The sequence below is a fragment of the Zonotrichia leucophrys genome, unplaced genomic scaffold (genome assembly GCF_028769735.1).
Source record: "Zonotrichia leucophrys gambelii isolate GWCS_2022_RI unplaced genomic scaffold, RI_Zleu_2.0 Scaffold_97_166073, whole genome shotgun sequence".
In the NCBI taxonomy this organism is placed as follows: Eukaryota; Metazoa; Chordata; class Aves; order Passeriformes; family Passerellidae; genus Zonotrichia; species Zonotrichia leucophrys.
Genome location: NW_026992302.1, coordinates 108,869 through 130,802, shown reverse-complemented (window position 1 = coordinate 130,802; position 21,934 = coordinate 108,869). Strand labels below are relative to the sequence as shown.

General features: G+C 47.2%; 1 protein-coding gene across 1 annotated transcript; it reads right to left on the bottom strand.

Annotated features, from left to right (window-relative positions):
• Nucleotides 1-252: 252 nt before the first annotated feature.
• Nucleotides 253-21,317, bottom strand: LOC135460757 (serine/arginine repetitive matrix protein 2-like). The gene is made up of 12 exons (XM_064737660.1): nt 21,024-21,317; nt 15,548-15,802; nt 9,959-10,105; nt 8,668-8,745; nt 5,160-5,210; nt 4,897-4,929; nt 4,712-4,762; nt 4,543-4,623; nt 4,328-4,451; nt 1,093-4,201; nt 418-981; nt 253-368 (listed from the first exon to the last, which is right to left on the bottom strand). The coding sequence occupies exons 2-12, from the start codon at nt 15,793-15,795 to the stop codon at nt 253-255; spliced, it is 4,602 nt and encodes a 1,533-aa protein (XP_064593730.1). The 5' UTR covers nt 15,796-15,802; nt 21,024-21,317.
• Nucleotides 21,318-21,934: the final 617 nt, after the last annotated feature.

The window sequence follows — 21,934 nt, the reverse complement described above, 5'->3', positions numbered from 1 at the left end:
GAGCAGCCATACTGGTCACACCGGTGGCCTTGGTGACACTGGAACTGGTGACACTGGTGACACTGGAACTGGTCAAACTGGTGACACTGGCAGCGGTGACATTGCTCAAACTGGTGACACTGGAACTGGTGACACTGGTGGCACTGGTGACACTGGGAGCCGTTGCCATGGTGACACTGGTCATACTGGTGACACTGGTGGCACTGGCAGTGGCCTTGGTGACACCAGGGGTGATGGTGACACCAACAGCGCTCATACTGGTGACACTGGTGAACAACGGGGCTGCTTATGGTGAACTGACTGGATCATACTGGTGACACTGGGACCGATGACATTGCTCATACTGGTGGCATTGGTGACACTGGGACCTGGTGACATGAACATGGTGCTCACTGGTGGCATTGGTGACACTGGAACCGATGACACTGCTCACACTGGTGGCACTGGAACTGGTGACAATGGTGACGCTGGAACTGGTGACACTGGGAGCCGTTGCCATGGTGACACTGGTGACACTGGTGGCCCTGGTGACATCGAGGGTGGCCCTGGTGGCCATGGCCGTGGCCTTGGCGGTGGCGTCGGCGCTGGCCCTGAGGATGGCGGCGCCCAAGGGACTGACCCCGCTGGGGACACACCTGGGGACACCCGAGGGGACACCCGAGGGGACAGCGCCACCCGGCCTGGTGGCACCTGGGGTGGCTTTGGTGTCACCCATGGGGGCAATGCCAGGCTTGGTGTCACTTGTGGTGGCTCCCATGGTGGCCTTGGTGTCACCCATGGTGACAATGCCAGGCTTGGTGTCACCTGTGGTGGCTCCCATGGTGGCCTTGGTGACATCCATGGTGGCCTTGGGGACATCTGAGGTGGCAATGCCACTCTTGGTGTCACCTGTGGTGGCTCCCATGGTGACAATGCCACTCTTGGTGTCACCTATGGTGGCTTTGGGGACATCTGAGGTGACAATGCCAGGCTTGGTGTCACCTGTGGTGGCTCCTGAGGTGACAATGCCACGTGGTGGCCTTGGGGACATCTGAGGTCACAATGCCACCACCTTGGTGACATCCATGGTGACAATGCCAGGCTTGGTGTCACCTGTGGTGGCTCCAATGGTGACAATGCCACCTGTGGTGGCCTTGGGGACACCTGAGGTGACAATGCCACCACCCTTGGTGACATCCATGGTGACAATTCCAGGTTTGGTGTCACCTGTAGTGACAATGCCACCTGTGGTGGCCTTGGTGACATCCATGGTGACAATTCCAGGTTTGGTGTCACCTGTGGTGGCCTTGGTGACATCCATGGTGACAACTCCAGGTTTGGTGTCACCCATGGTGGCTCCCATGGTGACATTCATGGTGACAATGTCACCTGTGGTGGCCTTGGGGACACTTGTGGTGACAATGCCACCCTTGGTGTCACCCACAGTGACAATGCCACCCTTGCTGTCACCCATAGTGACAATGCCACCCTTGGTGTCACCTACGGTGCCCTTGGTGACATTGCCACCCTTGCTGTCCATCAGTGCCACCCCTACGGTGCCACCAGCACCCTTGGGTGCCACCACGCCCATTTTGGTGACACCCTTGGTGACGGTGCCACCTCCCTTGGTGACACCGCCCACCCTCTTGGTGACAAGTGACATCGGTGACATCATCGGTGACATCATCGGCAATGCCGAGGCCGCCACGGGTGACGAGGGTAAACTGAGGCGCGCCGCCGGCAGCAATGTCCCCAACGATGTCCCCAAGGTGCCACCAGCGCCCCCTGGTGGCCGTGCCAGCACCCTGGGCAACCCCGGTGGCGGCGGTGGCGGCGTCCCCAAGGGTGTCCCCAAGCGTGGGGACGCTTTGGGGACATTTGGTGACGTCACTTTGGGTTCCGGCGGTGGCGTCGCCATTTTGGGGACATTTGGGGACGTGGGCGTGGCCTTGGGGACGGGTGGGGGCGTCACCTCCAGCTTGGGGACACTTGGGGACAGCGGCGGTTTGGGGTCACTTGGGGTGGCGGCTTTGGGGTCGCCGTTGGTCACCTTGGGGTCACTTCCGGTCATTTTGTTGTCACTTGCCGCCATCTTGTTTTCACTGGCGGCCATTTTGTTTTCACTTGCCGCCATTTTATTGTCACTTCCGGTCACTTTGTGGTCACTTCCAGCCATTTTATTGTCACTTGCCGCCATCTTGTTTTCACTGGCAGCCATTTTGTTGTCGCTTGCCGCCATTTTGTTATCGCTGGCGGCCATTTTGTTTTCACTCGCTGCCATTTTATTGTCACTTCCGGCCATTCTAATGTCACTTCCGGCCATTTTATTGTCACTTGCCGCCATCTTGTTGTCACTTGCCGCCATCTTGTTTTCACTTGCCGCCATTTTATTGTCACTTGCCGCCATCTTGTTTTCACTGGCCGCCATCTTGTTTTCACTCGCCGCCATTTTGTGTTCACTCGCCGCCATTTTGTTTTCATTGGCCGCCATTTTGCTGTCACTTCCACCCATTTTATTGTCACTTCCGGCCACTTTCCCCGCTGGTGACACCTTTGGTGCCATCCCTGGTGTCCCCTCAGCCACCACAGGTGGTTTGTCCGGTGTCACCGCCGCTGTCACCCCTTCTGGGGTGGCCTTGGTGCCATCTTGGGTGGCTTTGGTGGCATCTGGGGTGGTTTTGGTGGCATCTGAGGTGGTTTTGGTCACCTCAGGGGTGGTTTTGGTCACCTCAGGGGTGGTTTTGGTGGCATCTGAGGTGGCTTTGGTCACTTCCGGGGTGGTTTTGGTGCCATCTGGGGTGGCTTTGGTGGCATCAGAGGTGACTTTGGTGCCACCCCCCTCCGTGCCAGGTGGCGCCGGCTGTGCCCCCCCTATGGGCACCCATTTGGACGCTGCCACCCCCGATGTCACCCCGGTTGTCGTTGTCACCCCCTTGGGCGGCTGCAGCTCAGCCAATGGCACCCACTTAGGCCGCGCTGGCACCGGCGAGGTGGCACCACCCACCCCGGTGGCACCCATGGGTGCTATTGGTGGCGGTGTGGGTGACGCGCTCTCGCTCCGCCCCCTCCTCCGCGACGCCGAGCGCTCCCGTTGGTCGCGGGCGCGTTTTTTGGGCGTGGCCGGCGACGACAGCGAGCGGCTCCGTCGCGATAGCGCCGTCGCTCCGCCGCCGCCGCCATGTCGCGATTTTCCGGAAGATTCCGAGCGGCTCCGGCGACGTCGGCGGCTGCGGCGATCGGGGGAGGGCGACGGTGACGGCGATCGGCGGCGGGAGCGGCGTCGGGAACGGGATCGGCGGATCGATCGGGATCGGCGGATTGATCGGGATCGGCGCATCGATGAGCGCGATCGGCGGCGGGAGCGAGATCGGCGGATCGGCGATCGGGATCTTCTAATCGATCGTGATCTTCGGATCGATCGCGACCTTCGGATCGATCGGGATCTTCTGATTGGTGAACGTGACCGGCGAATTGATCGGGATCTTCTGATTGATCGGGATCTTCTGATTGATCGGGATCTTCGGATTGATCGGGATCGGCGTATTGATCGCGATCGACGAATTGATCGCGATCTCCGTATCGGCGACCTCGACCTCCGCCGCGACCTCGACCGCGTCCTCGACCTCCCCCACCTCCTTCTTGACCTTGACCTCGACCGTGACCTCGACCGGAAGCGGGAATTACTTCCGGTGGGGATGCAGTTGGGCATGGTGAGCGGCGGCGGCAGCGCCGAACCGGCACCGGGCCAACGCAACGGCGACGTCCCGGTACCGCCGGGCGTCCATAACGGGGTACGGGACCGGGAATGGCGGCGGCGGGAGCGGCGGCGGGAGGAGCGGGAACGGCGGCGGGAACGGCGGCGGGAGGAGCGGGAACGGCGTCGGGAGGAGCGGGAATGGCGGGAACGGGAGCGATGGCGGGAACGGAGGCGGCGGCGTTGGGAAGAACGGGAGCGGGAACGGGAACGGGAGCGGGAACGGGAGCGGCGGGAGGAGGAGGAGGAGGATGGAGGAGGAGGAAGAGGAAGAGGAGGAGGAGGAGGAGGAGGAGGGGGAGGGGGGGGAAGAGTGGGCGTGGCCGGAAGGGGAGGGGCTGATGAACGTTTGGGTGATGACGCAGAAGGGGCGGGGCCAGCGGTGGTGGGGGAGGGGCTTCTCCTCACGGCCGGCGGCTCCGCGGGGACCGGACACGGTGGCGGGAGCGGCTCCGGCTGCTGCGGCTCCTGATTGGACGAAACACCCGGCGTCAATCAATGTCTACCTAACCCCACCCCCCGGTTTCATCCCGAGGCCACGCCCCCTCTCTCTCTCTTTCCCCCTTCCCAGGCCCCGCCCCCTCCGGCGCTCACCTGCGGCGGGGGGGGAGGGGCGGCGGCGGCGGGCGAGGCCGAAGGCGGCGGCGGCGCCTCCTCCTCTTCCTCGCGGCGCGGCGGCGGCGCCGGGGTCGGGGTCGGGGCCGTGGCGCTACGGGACCTGCAGGGGGGGCGGGGTTTCGGTATGCTAATGAGGTGCTATGCTAATGAGGCGCTATACTAATGAGATTTGAAAGGGGGGCGGGGTTTACCTGCTGCGGGAGGAGCCTGAGGAAGAGGAGGAGCCGGCCGGGGAGGAAGAGCGCTCCGGCTTCTGCGATTGGCTGGTGGATCTGTGGATGGGAGGGAGGGGTTTAAATAAGGGGGAGGGGCTTAAATAATAAAGGGGCGGGGCTTAAAGGGGGCGGGGTTTTCTCTCACCTCTTGCGCTTCTTCTCCTTGGCCTTGTGCTTGGCCTTGGGGCTGGGAGAGCTGTGGGGGAGGGGCGGTGACGTCAGCGGGGAGGCCACGCCCACCCGGTGACCACACCCACCCTGTGACCACACCCACCCTGTGACCACACCCACCTATCCTAATTTGCATTTTCCCCGCCCCCCCCTCCTTACCGGTGCTTTCGCTTCTTGGCCTCCGATTCAGACCTAGAAGGGGCAAAAAGGAGGCGTGGTTTAGCGAGGCCACGCCCCTTATTTTTAAGCCACGCCCCTTTTACCTGACCCAAGTGGTGTTGCCTTGAGGCCACGCCCATTTTTATTCAAAGGCCACGCCCATTTTCCCATATTAGGTGGTGGTCACGGAGTGTTAAGGGTTGGCCACGCCCACTTTGGTGGGTGGCCACGCCCACTCGCGGTTTGGCCACGCCCCCTCTCACCTGTGCTTCTTCTTCTTGCTCTTCTTCCTCTCCCCGGAGCGACTGGCGGACCTGGGGGGTGAAAACGGGATGGGAGACCCCAAAATTGCACGAATTTCACCCAAAATTTCACAAATTTCACCCAAAATTCCAACCAAAATTCGACTCAAATCCTACTGAAAATTTCACCTGAAATTCCTCAAATTTTACCCAAAATTTCACCTGAAATTCCCAAAATTTTACCCAAAATTTCACCTGAAATTTCCCAAATTCCTGCCAAAATCAGACTCAAATCCTACTGAAAATTTCATCTGAAATTCCACCCAAAATTTCACCTAAAATTCCTCAAATTTTACCCAAAATTTCATCTGAAATTTTTCAAATTTTACCCAAAATTTCACCCGAAATTTCCCAATTTTTATCCAAAATTTCACCTGAAATTCCCCAAATTTTACCCAAAATTTCACCTGAAATTCCTCAAATTTTACCCAAAATTTCACCTGAAATTCCCAAAAATTCACCCAAAATTTCACCCAAAATTTCACCTGAAATTTCCCAAATTCCTGCCAAAATCAGACTCAAATCCTACTGAAAATTTCACCTCAAATTCATAAAGTTTCACCCAAAATTTCACCTAAAATTCACCAAATTTTACCCAATATTTCACCCGAAATTTCCCAATTTTTAGCCAAAATTTCACCTGAAAATCTTTAAATTCCTGCCAAAATTAGACTCAAATCCTACTGAAAATTTCACCTGAAATTCCTGAAGTTTCACCCAAAATTTCACCTGAAATTCCCAAAATTTTACCCAAAATTTCACCTGAAATTCCCCAAATTTTATCCAAAATTTCACCTGAAATTCCCCAAATTTTACCCAAAATTTCACCTGAAATTCCCAAAGTTTCACCCAAAATTTCACCTGAAATTCCTCAAATTTTTCCCAAAATTTCATCTGAAATTCCTCAAGTTTTACCCAAAATTTCACCTGAAATTCCCAAAGTTTCACCCAAAAATTCATCAGAAATTCACCAAATTTTACCCAAAATTTTATCTAAAATTCCTCAAATTCCACCCAAAATAAGACAAAAATTCTACCAAAAATTCCACCCGAAATCCCCCAAATTCCACCAAAAATTGCATTAAAAATCCCACCAGAAATTCCAACAGAAAATTCAAGTCATCCAAATTCCACCCAAAATCTGCCAATTTTCCCCTTAAATTCTTTAAATTCTCACACGAAATTTTCTAAAATCCACCTGAAATTCCACCCAAAAAACTCCAAAATTCCACCCAAAATTCCTCCAAAATTCCCTCCTGAAATTCCCAATTCCACCCAAAATTCCACCTCAAATCCCCGAAAAATTCCCACAAAAAACCTCACAAATTCAAAAAAAAAAGCCAAAACCCCCCCAAAAATCACCCCAAAATTTCCCAAAATTCACCTCAAACCTCCCAAAAATCCCCCCAAAATTCCCAAAAATCCTCTTCCAAAACTCCCAACAAAACCACCCAAAAAACCCCAAAATCTCCCCTTTAAAAATCCCTCAAAATTCCCAAAAAAATCCCCCAAAAATCACCCCAAAACTCCCCCCAAAATCACCCCAAAAACCCCAAAAATTTTCCCAAAAAAACCCCAAATTTTCCCTCAAAATTCCAAAAAAAAATCCCAAAATCCCCCTCAAAAATTCCCAAAAATCCCTCAAAAATTCCCAAAAAATTCCCCCAAAAACCCCAAAACTCCCCCAAAAATCACCCCAAAAACCCCAAATAATCACCCCAAAAACCCAAAACCCCCAAAAAATCCAAAAGCCCCAAAAACTCCCCAAAATCTTCCCTCAAAATTCCAAAAAAAAACCCAAAAAAATCCCAAAAAAAACCCAAAAAATCCCAAAAAAAACCCAAAAAATTCCCCAAAAAACCCCCAAAAAAATCCAAAAAAAACCAAAATTCCCCCTTAAAAATTCCAAAAAAAGCCTAAAAAACCCCAAAAATCACCCCAAAATTTTCCCAAAAAAACCCCAAATTTTCCCTCAAAATTCCCAAAAAAACCCTCAAAAATTCCAAAAAAACCCTCAAAATCCCCCCTCAAAAATTCCAAAAAAATACCCCAAAAAAACCCCAAAACTCCCCCAAAAACACCCCAAAAATTTTCCAAAATTTCTCCAAAATTTTCCCTCAAAATTCCAAAAAAACCCCCCAAAAAATCCAAAAAAAACCCCAAATCCCCCCAAAAATTCCCAAAAAATCAAAAAAAATCCCCAAAAAACCCCAAAACTCCCCCAAAAACTCCCCAAAATCTTCCCTCAAAATTCCAAAAAAACCCCAAAAAATTCCCAAAAAAAACCCAAAAAATCCCAAAAAAAACCCAAAAAAATACCAAAAAAACCCAAAATTCCCCCTCAAAAATTCTAAAAAAATTCCCCAAAAAAACCCAAAACTCCCCCAAAAATCACCCCAAAAACCCCAAAATTTTCCCAAAATCTCCCCTCAAAATTCCCAAAAAACCCCTCAAAACTTCAAAAAAAAATCCCAAAATCTTCCCTCAAAAATTCCCAAAAAAATCCCCCGAAAAAACCCCAAAACTCCCCCAAAAATCACCCCAAAAACCCCAAAATTTTCCCAAAATCTCCCCTCAAAATTCCCAAAAACCCCTCAAAAATTCCAAAAAAATTCCCCAAAAAACCCCAAAACTCCCCCAAAAATTTTCCCAAAAAAAACCCCAAATTTTCCCTCAAAATTCCCAAAAAACCCCAAAAAAGTTCCCAAAAATGACCCAAAACCCCTCAAAAAAACCCAAAATTGCCCCTCAAAAATTCCAAAAAAAAACCCCCAAAAAACCCCAAAACTCCCCCAAAAATCACCCCAAAAACTCCCCAAAAAAACCAAATTTTCCCTTAAAATTGCCAAAAAACCCCTCAAAAATTCCAAAAAAATCCCAAAATCCCCCCTCAAAAAATCCCAAAAAAACCCCAAAACTCCCCCAAAAATCACCCCAAAAACCCCAAAAATTTCCCAAAAAAATCCCAAATTTTCCCTCAAAATTCCCAAAAAAACCCTTCAAAAATTCCAAAAAAACCCAAAAACCCAAAACCCCCAAAAAATCCAAAAGCCCCAAAAACTCCCCAAAATGTTCCCTCAAAATTCCCAAAAAAACCCCAAAAAAATCCCAAAAAAAACCCCCAAAAATTCCGAAAAAACCCAAAATTCCCCCTTAAAAATTCCAAAAAAATTCCCCAAAAAACCCCAAAACTCCCCCAAATCACCCCAAAATTTTCCCAAAATCTTCCCTAAAAATTCCAAAAAAAACCCCAAAAAATTCCCAAAAAAAACCAAAAAAAAAACCCAAAAAAACCCAAAATCCCCCTTCAAAAATTCCCAAAAAATCCCTCAAAAATTCCAATAAAATTTCCCAAAAAACCCCAAAACTCCCCCAAAACTCCCCCAAAAATTTTCCCAAAATTCCCAAATTTTTCCCAAAATCCCAAATTTTCCCAAAATTCCCAAATTTTATCCCAAATTTTCCTCACCTGCCCCGATCCTTCTTCTTTTTCTTCTTTTTCTGCTTCGGGGAGGGCGAGCGGGAGCTCAGCTCCTCGGGGGCGGCGCTGGGAGGGGAAAAATGGGAAAAAATTAAAATTTTTTGGGAAAATTTGGGGAAAATTTTGGGATTTTTGGGGAAATTTGGGGGGATTTTAGGGGGAGGTTTGAGGGATTTTGAGGGGATTTTATGGGGAATTTCGGGGGATTTTTGGGGGGGTTTTTTGGGGGATTTTTTGTGAGATTTTTGTGGGATTTTGGGGTAAATTTTTGGGATTTTTTAGGGTAAGTTTTTGGGGATTTTTTGTGGGATTTTGGGTTAAATTTTCGGGATTTTTTGGGGGATTTTTGTGAGATTTCTGTGGGATTTTGGGGTAAATTTTCGTGATTTTTTGGGGGATTTTTTGTGGGATTTTTCTGAGTTTTTTGTGGGATTTTGGGGTAAATTTCTGGGATTTTTTGGGGTGAATTTCAGCGTTTTCGGCGGCTTGGGGGGACGATTTTGCGGTCATTTTTGGGTAAATTTTTGGGATTTTTTTGGGGATTTTTTGTGGGATTTTTGTGAGATTTTTGTGGGATTTTGGGGTAAATTTCTGGGATTTTTTGGGGTGAATTTTGGTATTTTTGGGGTCACCTGGGCGCCTCGGGGGGCTCCTCCTTGGAGCTTTTGGGGTCGTTTTTGGGCAAATTTTTGGGATTTTTTGTGGGATTTTTTGTGGGATTTTTGTGAGATTTTTGTGGGATTTTGGGGTAAATTTTTGGGGTGAATTTTGGTGTTTTTGGTGCTACCTGGGCGCCTCGGGGGGACGATTTTGGGGTCATTTTTTGGGATTTTTGGGGTCATTTTTTGGGGATTTTTTGTGGGATTTTTTTGGGGATTTTTTGTGGGATTTTTTGTGGGATTTTGGGGTAAATTTTCGGGATTTTTTGGGGTGAATTTCAGCGTTTTCGGCGGCTTGGGGGGACGATTTTGGGGTCATTTTTAGGTAAATTTTTGCGGTTTTTTTGTGGATTTTTTGTGGGATTTTTGTGAGATTTTTCTGAGATTTCTGTGGGATTTTGGGGTAAATTTTTGGGATTTTTTGGGGTGAATTTTGGTATTTTTGGGGTCACCTGGGCGCCTCGGGGGGACAATTTTGGGGTCGATTCTGGGGCATTTTTCGGGTCATTTTTTGAGATTTTTGGGGCAAATTTTCGGGATTTTTTTGTGGGATTTTTGTGAGATTTTTGTGTGATTTTGGGGTAAATTTTTGGGGTGAATTTTGGTGTTTTTGGTGCTACCTGGGCGCCTCGGGGGGCTCCTCCTTGGCCCTGCGGGCGGCGTCGAAGGCGCTCCCGTCCACGTAGGAGTCGCTGATGCCGAAGGCGGCGCGGAGCCGCTCGTTCTTGCGCTCGTTAGCCTCGGCCTGCTGGTGCGTCTCCGTGGCCCTAATTAGCATAATTAATTAATTAAATACCTCAATCAAAACTTAGAGAGGCCAAGCAGCCAAAAAACCCCGAAATTCCCGCAAAAATCGCGGCAAAAATCCGGTTTTTACTCCAAAAAATGGAATTTTTCAGCTTAATACGCCCCCAAAAAATCCATTTTTTTCCCTTTTAAATCCCAGTTTTTCTCACTCAAAAATTCCATTTTTCACTCCCAATATCCCATTTTTTTTTCACCTGCAGCTACCCCAAAAAATTCCCTTTTTCCCCTCAAAAAAATGGAATTTTTCACCTTAATACGCCCCCAAAAAAATCCCTTTTTCCCCTCAAAAAAATGGAATTTTTCAGTGTAATACACCCCCAAAAAAATCCCTTTTTCCCCTCAAAAAAATGGAATTTTTCAGTTTAAAAATTCCTAAAAAATCTCATTTTTTCCCCTAAAAAATTTGCATTTTCCCACCCAAATCACCTTAAAAATCTCTTTTTTTTTCCCATTAAAAAAATGAATTTTTTCTGATTAAAACCCCCCCAAAAAATCCCTTTTTTTCCCCTCAAAAAATTTGGATTTTCTCACTCGAATCACCCCAAAAATCCCATTTTTCACCCTAAAAATTCCCTTTTTTTCCCATAAATCCCTTCCCAATTACCCACAACTAATTAACAAGCTGCTAATTAATCTAATTAATGACTTCACGTGGGATGAATGATCCCAAAAACCCCAAATTTCCCCTCAAAATTCCCAAAAAATTCCATTTTTTCCCCATAAAATTCCCTTTTTTGCCCAAAAAATTCCCTTTTTTCCCCCATAAATCCCTTCCCAATCACCCACAACTAATTAACAAGCTGCTAATTAAGCTAATTAACGACTTCACATGGCATTAATGATCCCAAAAAACCCCAAATTTCCTCTCAAATCGCCCAAAAAATTCCATTTTTCCCCCAAAAAATTCCCTTTTTTCCCATAAATCCCTTCCCAATTACCCACAACTAATTAACAAGCTGCTAATTAATCTAATTAAGCTAATTAATGACTTCACATGGGATTAATGATCCCAAAAAACCCCAAATTTCCTCTGAAATTGCCCAAAAAATTCCATTTTTCACCCTAAAAATTCCCTTTTTTCCCCATAAATCCCTTCCCAATTACCCAGAACTAATTAACAAGCTGCTAATTAATCTAATTAATGACTTCACATGGGATTAATGATCCCAAAAACCCCAAATTTCCTCTCAAATTGCCCCAAAAAATTCCATTTTTCACCCTAAAAATTCCATTTTTTGCCCTAAAAATTCCCTTTTTTCCCCATAAATCCCTTCCCAATTACCCACAACTAATTAACAAGCTGCTAATTAAGCTAATTAATGACTTCACATGGGATGAATGATCCCAAAAATCCCAAATTTCCCCCCAAATTGCCCAAAAAATTCCATTTTTCGCCCTAAAAATTCCCTTTTTTCCCCATAAATCCCTTCCCAATTACCCAGAACTAATTAACAAGCTGCTAATTAATCTAATTAATCTAATTAATGACTTCACATGGGATTAATGATCCCAAAAACCCCAAATTTCCCCTCAAAATTCCCAAAAAATTCCATTTTTCGCCCTAAAAACTCCGTTTTTTTTGGCCCCAAACCCGCTCCCAATTACCCAGAAATAATTAATAAGCTGCTAATTAATCTAATTAAGCTAATTAATGACTTCACATGGGATTAATGATCCCAAAAACCCCAAATTTCCTCTCAAAATTCCCAAAAAATTCCATTTTTCGCCCTAAAAATCCTTTTTTCGCCCTAAAAATTCCCTTTTTTCCCATAAATCCCTTCCCAATCACCCAAGACTAATTAATCATAATTAATCTAATTAATGACTTCACAGGGATTAATGATCCCAAAAACCCAAATTTCCCTCCTAAATCGCCCAAAAAATTCCATTTTTCACCCAAAAACATTCCGGATTTTTTGGCCCCAAACCCCTCCCAATTACCCAGACTAATTAACAACCTAATTAATTAATTAATTAATTACAGTAATTAAGGTCCAAACCAAGTTTTCTCGGAATCGGCCCAAAATTCCTTTTCAGCACCAAAATTCCGGATTTTGGCCACCAATTGCCCGTCTCTCCCAATACTCGAAAAGCTAATAACAATGTAATTAATAATTAAAAAAATTAAGGGATACAAAAACTGGGAAATTTGAGCTCTGTGCCGAAAAATCCATTGCAACAAAAATGCGGAATTTGGGGCCAAATCAATCGGGCAATAAAAAGGGGAAAAAAGGGAAATTAAAATGGGAAATGGGGAAAAATTGGGAAAAAAATTGGGGAAAAAAAGGGAAAATGGGGACGAATATGGGGGAAAAAATGGAAAAAAAAAATGGGAAAATTTGGGAAAATGGGAAAAAAGGGAAAAAAAGGGAAATTTGGGGAAAGAAAATTGGGAAAAAAATGGGGAAATTTGGAAAAAAAGGGGAAAAAATGGGGAAAAATTGGGAAAAAAATTGGGAGAAAAATGGGAAAAATTGGGGAAAAAAAAGGGGAAAAAAAATGGGGAAATTTGGGGAAAAAAAATGGGAAAAAAAGGGGAAAAAATGGGGAAATTTGGGGGAAAAAATGGGAAAAATTGGGAAAAAAAAAGGGGAAATTTGGGAGAAAAATGGGAAAAAATTGGGAAAAATTGGGAAAAAATTGGGAAAAAAAAGGGAAAAAAAGGGGAAAATTTGGGGGAAAAATGGGAAAAAAAAGGGGAAAAAAATGGGGAAATTTGGGAAAAATGGGAAAAATTGGGAAAAAAATTGGGAAAAAAATTGGGGAAATTTGGGGGAAAAATGGGGAAAAATGGGAAAAAATTGGGAAAAAAAAGGGAAAAAAATGGGAAAATTTGGGGGAAAAATGGGAAAAAATTGGGAAAAAAAGGGAAAAAAAAGGGAAATTTGGGGGAAAAAATGGGAAAAATTGGGAAAAATGGGAAAAAATGGGAAATTGGGAAAAAAATGGAAAAAGTGGGAAAAAATTGGGAAAAAAATGGAAAAAAATGGGAAATTTGGGGGAAAATGGGAAAAATTGGGAAAAAAATGGGAAAAAAAATGGGGAAATTTGGGTGAAAAAATGGGAAAAAAATTGGGAAATTTGGGGAAGGAAAAATTGGGAAAAAAATTGGGAAAAAAATTGGGAAAAATGGCAAAAAAAAAGGGAAACTTGGGGGGAAAAATGGGAAAAATTGGGGAAAAAATGGGAAAAAAAAGGAATTGGGGAGAAAAGGAAATTTGGGGAAAAATGGAAAAATTGGGGAAAAAATTGGGGAAAAAATTGGGGAAAATGGGAAAAATGGGAAATTTGGGGAGAAAGTGAAAGAAAAAATGGAAAAAAAAATGGGAAATTTGGGGGGAAAAAGTGGGAAAAATTGGGAAAAAAATGGGAAAAAAATGGGAAATTTGGGGGAAAAATGGGAAAAAATTGGGAAAAAAAGGGGAAAAAAATGGGGAAATTTGGGGGGAAAAATGGGAAAAAATTGGAAAAAAATTGGGAAAAAAAATGGGAAAAATTGGGGAAAAATTGGGGAAAAAATTGGGAAAAAAATTGGGAAAAAAAGGGAAAAAAATTGGGAAATTTTGGGGGGAAAATTGGAAAATTTGGGGAGAAAAATTGGGAAAAAAAAGGGAAAAAAAAATGGGGAAATTTGGGGGGAAAAATGGGAAAAAATTGGGAAAAAAATGGGAAATTTGGGAAAATCTGAGAAAATGGGGAAAAAACAGGAGAGAAAATGGAAAAAAAATGGGAAATTTGGGGGAAAAAATGGGAAAAAAATTGGGGAAAAAATTGGGAAATTTGGGGGAAAAATTGGGAAAAAAAGGGAAAAAAAAAAGGGAAATTTGGGGGGAAAATGGGAAAAAATTGGGAAAAAAATTGGGAAATTTGGGGGAAAAATGGGAAAAAATTGGGAAAAAAATGGGGGGAAATGGGAAAAAATTGGGAAAAAAATTGGGAAAAATTGGGAAAAAAATGGGGAAATTTGGGGGAAAAATGGGAAAAATTGGGAAAAAAGTTGGGAAAAAATTGGGAAAAAAATGGGGAAATTTGGGGGGAAAAATGGGAAAATTTGGGAAAAAAAGGGGAAAAAAAGGGAAAAAAAAGGGAAAAATTGGGGAAAAAATTGGGGAAAAAAAGGAAAAAAAGGGGAAATTTGGGGGAAAAAATGGGGAAAAAAGGGAAAAATGGGGAAATTTGGGGGAAAAAATTGGGAAAAAAATTGGGAAAAAAATTGGGAAATTTGGAAAAATTTGGTCACTTTTTCCAGGGTATTTTGGGGTTGTTTTAACCCATTTTTGGGCTGATTTTTCCCATTTTTGGGCTGATTTTTCCCATTTTTTGTGCCGATTTTCCCAATTTTCGGGCCTCACCCCTGCTCCTCCATGAGCTCGGCCAGCTCCAGGCATTTCACTGAGAATTTCAGGATATTTCTGGATATTTCATGTTGGTTTTTCCAGGGTATTTTTGGGGTGTTTGGGGCTATTTTTGGGGCTAATTTTGGGTTTTTGGGCTCCTTCTTCCAGGGGATTTTTGGGCTGTTTTTGGCACCATCTTGGGGTATTTTATGTTGGTTTTTCAGGGTATTTTTGGGATATTTGAAATTATTTTTGGGGCTGATTTTTGGTATTTTGGACTCTTTTTTCCAGGGTATTTTTGGGGTGTTTGGGGCTATTTTTGGGCCAATTTTTTGGTATTTTACGTTGGTTTTTCCAGGATATTTTTGGGGCTAATCTTTGGTTTTTTGGGGCCATCTTGGGGTATTTTAAGTTGGTCTTTCCAGGGTATTTTTGGGGTGTTTGGGGCTATTTTTGGGGCTAATTTTGGGTTTTTTGGGGCTGTTTTTGGGGCCATCTTGGGGTATTTTATGTTGGTTTTTCCAGGGTATTTTTGGGGTATTTGGGGTTATTTTTGGGGCTAATTTTTGGGTTTTTTGGGGCCATCTTGGGGTATTTTATGTTGGTTTTTCCAGGGTGTTTTGGGCTATTTTTGGGCCGAATTTTTGGTATTTCAGACTCTTTTTTCCAGGGTATTTTTGGGGTGTTTGGGGCTATTTTTGGGGCCATCTTGGGCTATTTTATGTTGGTTTTTCCAGGGTATTTTTGGGGTGTTTGGGGCTATTTTTGGGGCTATTTCTGGGTATTTTGGGCTTCTTCTTCCAGGGGATTTTGGGGCATTTTTGGGGCCCTCTTGGGCTATTTTATGTTGGTTTTTCCAGGTTATTTTGGGGTTGTTTCAGGCCATTTTTGGGGCTAATTTTGGGTTTTTTGGGGCCATCTTGGGCTATTTTATGTTGGTTTTTCCTGGGTGTTTTGGGCTATTTTTGGGCCAATTTTTTGGTATTTTATGTTGTTTTTTCCAGGCCATTTTGGGGTTGTTTTAACCCATTTTTGGGCTGATTTTTTCTGATTTTTCTGACTCACCCCTGCTCCTCCATGAGCTCGGCCAGCTCCAGGCATTTCAGCTCCACCCTCCTCTTGCGCTGGTGGTCGAGGATGTCGGCGTTGGGTTTCTTGGCCAGGGCGGCCTCGAGACGTTTCAGCTCCTCCTCGCCGGGGGGGGGGTCCCCGCCCGCCCCCCCTTTCTTGGGCCGCAGGGCCGAGAGGTTGCGCTGGACGTAGCCGTTGGTGCCGCTGCCCCGCGGCGTCGGCAGCCCGATCCCATTGTACATCCCAGCGCTGGGAACGGGGCGGTCAGGGCCCCCCAAATCCCCCAAATCCCCCAGAGCCCCCAGCCCCAAATCCCTGAAATCCCTGAGATCCCATAGACCCAAATCCCTGAAATCCCCCCATTCCTACAGCCCCAAATCCCCAAGATCCCAGGGTCCCAAATCCCTGAAATCCCCGTGTTCCTGTAGCCCCAAATCCCTGAGATCCCCCCATTCCTACAGCCCGATCCCATTGTACATCCCAGCGCTGGGAACGGGGCAGTCAGGGCCCCCCAAATCCCCCAAATCCCCCAGAGACCCCAGCCCCAAATCCCTGAAATCCCCCTGCCAAAAATCCCTGAGATTCCCTTGTTTCTGTAGCCCCAAATCCCTGAAATCCCCGTGTTCCTATAGCCCCAAATCCCCCTGATCCCATTGTACATCCCAGCGCTGGGAACGGGGCGGTCAGGGCCCCCCAAATCCCCCAAATCCCCTGATCCCATAGCCCCAAATCCCCCTGACCCCATAGCCCCAAATCCCCCTGTTCCTATAGCCCCAAATCCCCCGATCCCATTGTACATCCCAGCGCTGGGAACGGGGTGGTCAGGGCCCCCCAAATCCCCCAGAAACCCCAGAGACCCCTGACCCTATAGACCCAAATCCCCCTGAGCCCATAGCCCCAAATCCCTGTGCCAAAAATCCCTGAAATTCCTTTGTTTCTGTAGCCCCAAATCCCTGAAATCCCCTCGTTCCCACAGCCCCAAATCCCTGAAATCCCCGTGTTCCTATACCCCCAAATCCCCCCATTCCTATAACCCCAAATCCCTGAAATCCCCTTGTCCCTATAGCCCAAAATGCCCCTGACCCTATAACCCAAAATCCCTGAAATCCCCTCGTTCCTACAGCCCCAAATCCCTGAAATCCCTGTGCCAAAAATCCCTGAAATTCCCTCATTCCTATAGCCCCAAATCCCTGAAATCCCCTCACTCCTATACCCCCAAATTCCCCTGTTCCTATAGGCCCAAAATCCCTGAAATCCCCTTGTTCCTATAGCCCCAAATCCCTGAAATCCCATAGCCCCAAATCCCTGAAATCCCCTCATTCCTATAGCCCAAAATCCCTGAAATCCCCGTGTTCCCATAGCCCCAAATCCCCCGATCCCATTGTACATCCCAGCGCTGGGAACGGGCGGTCAGGGCCCCCCAAATCCCTGACCCTGTGCCCCAAATCCCCCAGAGCCCCCAGCCCCAAATCCCTGAGATCCCTGAGATCCCTGTGCCAAAAATCCCTGAGATTCCCCCATTCCCATAGCCCCAAATCCCTGATCCCATTGTACATCCCAGCGCTGGGAACGGGGCGGTCAGGGCCCCCCAAATCCCCCAGAGACCCCAGCCCCAAATCCCTGAAATCCCTGAGATCCCTGTGCCAAAAATCCCCCCATTCCTATAACCCCAAATCCCTGAAATCCCCGTGTTCCTATAGCCCCAAATCCCTGAGATCCCCGTGTTCCCATAGCCCCAAATCCCCCGATCCCATTGTACATCCCAGCGCTGGGAACGGGGCGGTCAGGGCCCCCCAAATCCCCCAGAAACCCCAGAGACCCCAGCCCCAAATCCCTGAAATCCCTGTGCCAAAAATCCCCGTGTTCCTACAGCCCCAAATCCCTGAGATCCCTGAAATCCCTGTGCCCCAGATCTCCCGATCCCATTGTACATCCCAGCGCTGGGAACGGGGCGGTCAGGGCCCCCCAAATCCCCCAAATCCCCCAGAGCCCCCTGACCCCATAGCCCCAAATCCCTGAAATCCCATAGACCCAAACCCCCTGACCCCAGAGCCCCAAATCCCCGTGTTCCTACAGCCCCAAATCCCTGAAATCCCTGTGCCAAAAATCCCTGAAATCCCCGTGTTCCTACAGCCCCAAATCCCCCGATCCCATTGTACATCCCAGCGCTGGGAACGGGGCGGTCAGGGCCCCCCAAATCCCCCAGAGACCCCAGCCCCAAATCCCTGAAATCCCTGTGCCCCAAATCCCCGTGTTCCTATAGCCCCAAATCCCCTGACCCCATAGCCCCAAATCCCCGTGTTCCTATAGCTCAAAATTCCTGAAATCCCATAGACCCAAACCCCCCGATCCCATTGTACATCCCAGCGCTGGGAACGGGCGGTCAGGGCCCCCCAAATCCCCAGGAACCCCTGACCCTGTGCCCCAAATCCCCCTGACCCCATAGCCCCAAATCCCTGAAATCCCATAGACCCAAATCCTTGAGATCCCTGTGCCAAAATCCCTGAAATCGCCTTGTCCCTATAGCCCAAAATTCCTGAGATCCCACAGACCCAAATCCCCCGATCCCATTGTACATCCCAGCGCTGGGAACGGGGCGGTCAGGGCCCCCCAAATCCCCCAGAAACCCCAGAGACCCCCGCCCCAAATCCCCCTGACCCCATAGCCCCAAATCCCTGAAATCCCCGTGTTCCTATAGCCCCAAATCCCTGAAATCCCATAGACCCAAATCCCCGTGTTCCTATAGCCCCAAATCCCCCGATCCCATTGTACATCCCAGCGCTGGGAACGGGGCGGTCAGGGCCCCCCAAATCCCCCAGAGCCCCCAGCCCCAAATCCCTGAGATCCCCGTGTTCCTATAGCCCCAAATCCCTGAAATCCCTGTGCAAAAAATCCCTGAAATTCCCTTGTTTCTGTAGCTCAAAATCCCTTAAATCCCCTGTTCCTATAGCCCCAAACCCCTGAAATCCCAAAGACCCAAATCCCTCAAATCCCCTTGTTTCTGTAGCCCCAAATCCCTGAGATCCCAAAGACCCAAATCCCTGAGATCCCTGTGCCAAAAATCCCTGAGATTCCCTTGTTCCTATAGCCCCAAATCCCTGAAATCCCCTCACTCCTATAATCCCAAATCCCTGAGATCCCTGTGCCAAAAATCCCTGAAATCCCACAGCCCCAAATCCCTGAAATCCCCTTGTTCCTACAGCCCCAAATCCCTGAAATCCCATAGACCCAAATCCCTGAGATCCCTGTGCCAAAAATCCCTGAAATCCCCTTGTTCCTATAGCCCCAAATCCCTGAAATCCCTGTGCCAAAAATCCCTGAAATCCCACAGCCCCAAATCCCTGAAATCCCCGTGTTCCTATAGCCCCAAATCCCTGAAATCCCTGTGCCAAAAATCCCTGAAATCCCCTTGTCCCTATAGCCCCAAATCCCTGAAATCCCCTTGTTCCTATAGCCCCAAATCCCTGAGATCCCTGTGCCAATTTTCCCCTCAAAAATTCCTTTTTTCCCTCAGAAATTCCAATTTTCCCCTCAAAAATCCCAATTTTCCCCTCAGAAATCCCAATTTTCCCCTCAAAAATCCCATTTTCCCCTCAGAAATCCCAATTTTCCCTCAGAAATTCCAATTTTCCCCTCAAAAATTCCTTTTTTTCCCCTCAAAAAATCCCAATTTTCCCCTCAAAAATTCCCATTTTCCCCTCAAAACTCCCCGAACTCCCAACTTTCCCCCTCACAAACCCCAAAATCCTGATTTTAACCCAAATTCCGCTTTTCCCCTCACAAAACCCCCTAAAAATCCCAATTTTCCCCTCAAAAATTCCCATTTTTTCCCTCAAAAATTCCCATTTTCCCCTCAGAAATCCCCATTTTCCCCTCAAAAATCCCATTTTTCCCCTCAGAAATTCCCTTTTTCCCCTCAAAAATCCCAATTTCCCTCAAAATTCCTTTTCTCCTCAGAAATTCCCTTTTCCCCCTCAAAACTCCCGAACTCCCAACTTTCCCTCACAAACCCCAAAATCCGATTTTAAAAAACCCCAAATTCCATTTTTCCCCTCACAAAACCCCCAAAAATCCCAAATTTCCCCCTCAAAAATTCCTTTTTTTCCTTCAAAAATTCCCATTTTCCCCTCAAAAATCCCAATTTTCCCCTCAGAAATTCCAATTTTTCCCCTCAAAAATTCCCATTTTCCCCTCAAAAATCCCAGTTTTCCCTCAAAAATTCCAATTTTCCCTCAGAAATTCCCATTTTCCCCTCAAAACTCCCGGAACTCCCAACTTTCCCCTCACGAAGCCCAAAATCCTGATTTTAACCCAAATTCCGCTTTTCCCCTCACAAACCCCCTAAATATCCCAATTTTCCCCTCAAAAATCCCCATTTTCCCCTCAAAAATTCCAATTTTCCCCTCAGAAATTCCAATTTTCCCTCAAAAATTCCTTTTTCCCCTCAGAAATTCCCATTTTCCCCTCAAAAATTCCAATTTTTCCCTCAGAAATCCCAATTTTCCCTCAGAAATTCCCATTTTCCCCTCAGAAATTCCTTTTTTTCCCTCAAAAATTCCCATTTTCCCCTCAAAACTCCCCGAACTCCCAACTTTCCCCTCACAAAGCCCAAAATCCTGATTTTAACACAAATTCCGCTTTTCCCCTCACAAACCCCCTAAAAATCTCAATTTTCCCCTCAAAAATTCCTTTTTTTCCCTCAAAAATTCCCATTTTCCCCTCAAAAATTCCCATTTTCCCCTCAGAAATTCCTCTTTTTCCTTCAAAAATTCCCATTTTCCCCTCACAAACCCCAAAATCCCCATTTTTAACCCCAAATCCCATTTTATCCCCTCACGACCTTCAATAATCTCTTTTCAACTCCAAACTTTCATTTTCTCCTCCCGTGCCCCAAAATTTTCTTATTTTCACCCAAAATCCCATTTTTTTTCCTTAAAAACCCATTTTTCCCCTCACAACTCGGCCGATCTCAACTTTTCCCCCTCAAAAAAATCAGAATTTCCCCCAAAACTTCTTTTTAACCGAAACCTTCCCTTTTTCACCCGGAACTTTCTTTTTCCCCCTCACACCTTTTCCTCCCCCTAAACTTTCATTTTCCCCCTCAAAACTCTTTTTTTACACCCCAACCTTCCCCTTTTAACTTTAAATTTCCCCTTTTTACCTCACATTTCCTTTTTTCCTCTTCCACCCCAACCTCCCGTTTTTTCCCCTCACGCCTCCGTTTTGCCCCCAAACCCCAATTTTACCCCCAGTCCCCCTTCCCAAACTTTCATTTTTTACTAAAACCGAGTTTATTTTAACTCATTTTTCACCCCAACCCCGTTTCCCCCCCCCCTCCCCTCACGCCACCCCGCCCTTCCCCCCTCACGATCCCGCCAAGGCCGCGCGGGCCTCGCCCCTCCCCCCTCCTCGTTCCACCGCCCCCCGATACCCCCCAGGACGCTCCCCCCGTGTTCCTCCCGATCCTCACCTGTTCCTCTATCGCCGACAGCTCCGCTCTATCGCGACAGAACCCTCGCGATCCCTACGCGGCCTCGCCGCCGAGCGGAGCCGACGCTGAGGCGACGCCACGCGCGCCCCCGCCTCCACTTCCGCTGCGAGCGCATGCGCGAGCGCGGGGGGTGATGGGGTTGGTAGTCCGTTAGCTCCGCCCCTTCCGTTAACGGCAGCGGGTGAGGACTGCAGCTCCCGGCGTGCACCGCGGGGCGCCGCCATCTTCTGCCTATGCTGCGGCGCGATGCGCGCTGGGAGTTGTAGTCATTTAGCGGCTCCGTTAATAAATTAATAATGAGGGTTGGACTACAACTCCCGGCATGCACAGCGCGCGGCCGCCATCTTGTGACAGCTACAACCCGCCGCCCTCAGCGGAGTCATCCGAGCCGCTAGGGGGGGGCGAGGAATAACCGAAGGTTTTTAACCCAAAAAAATGCGAATTTCGGGGTTTTTTTCCACGATAAAAACGTGGAATTCGGGGCGTTTCCACACCAAAGGGGCGGGAATTGGGTGGGTTCCCTGTGGGGGCGGGGATATTCTGGTTTTCTTGTAAAGAGGCGAAATTTGGGGGAGGATTACTCCACAGATGAGGGAAGGCAAAAGGAATTTTTCGTACAAATAAACAAAATTAAGGATTATGAACTGGCACAATTCGAGGATTTCTCCCTATAACCGGCAGAATTCAGTTTTTTCCGTTAAACACGCGGAGTCAAGGATGGCGTTTTATTAAAAAGTCAAAATCCGGTAAAAAACCCACAAATTCTGGATTTTTTTTTCCTGTTTTTCCTTTAAAAAAAAGGAAATTTTTGGGTTTATTCCCTTAAAACAACACGGAAGGGTGGGGTTGTCTCGGAGGGCGGGGTCGGGGCTGTTTTTCCTTTAAAAAAG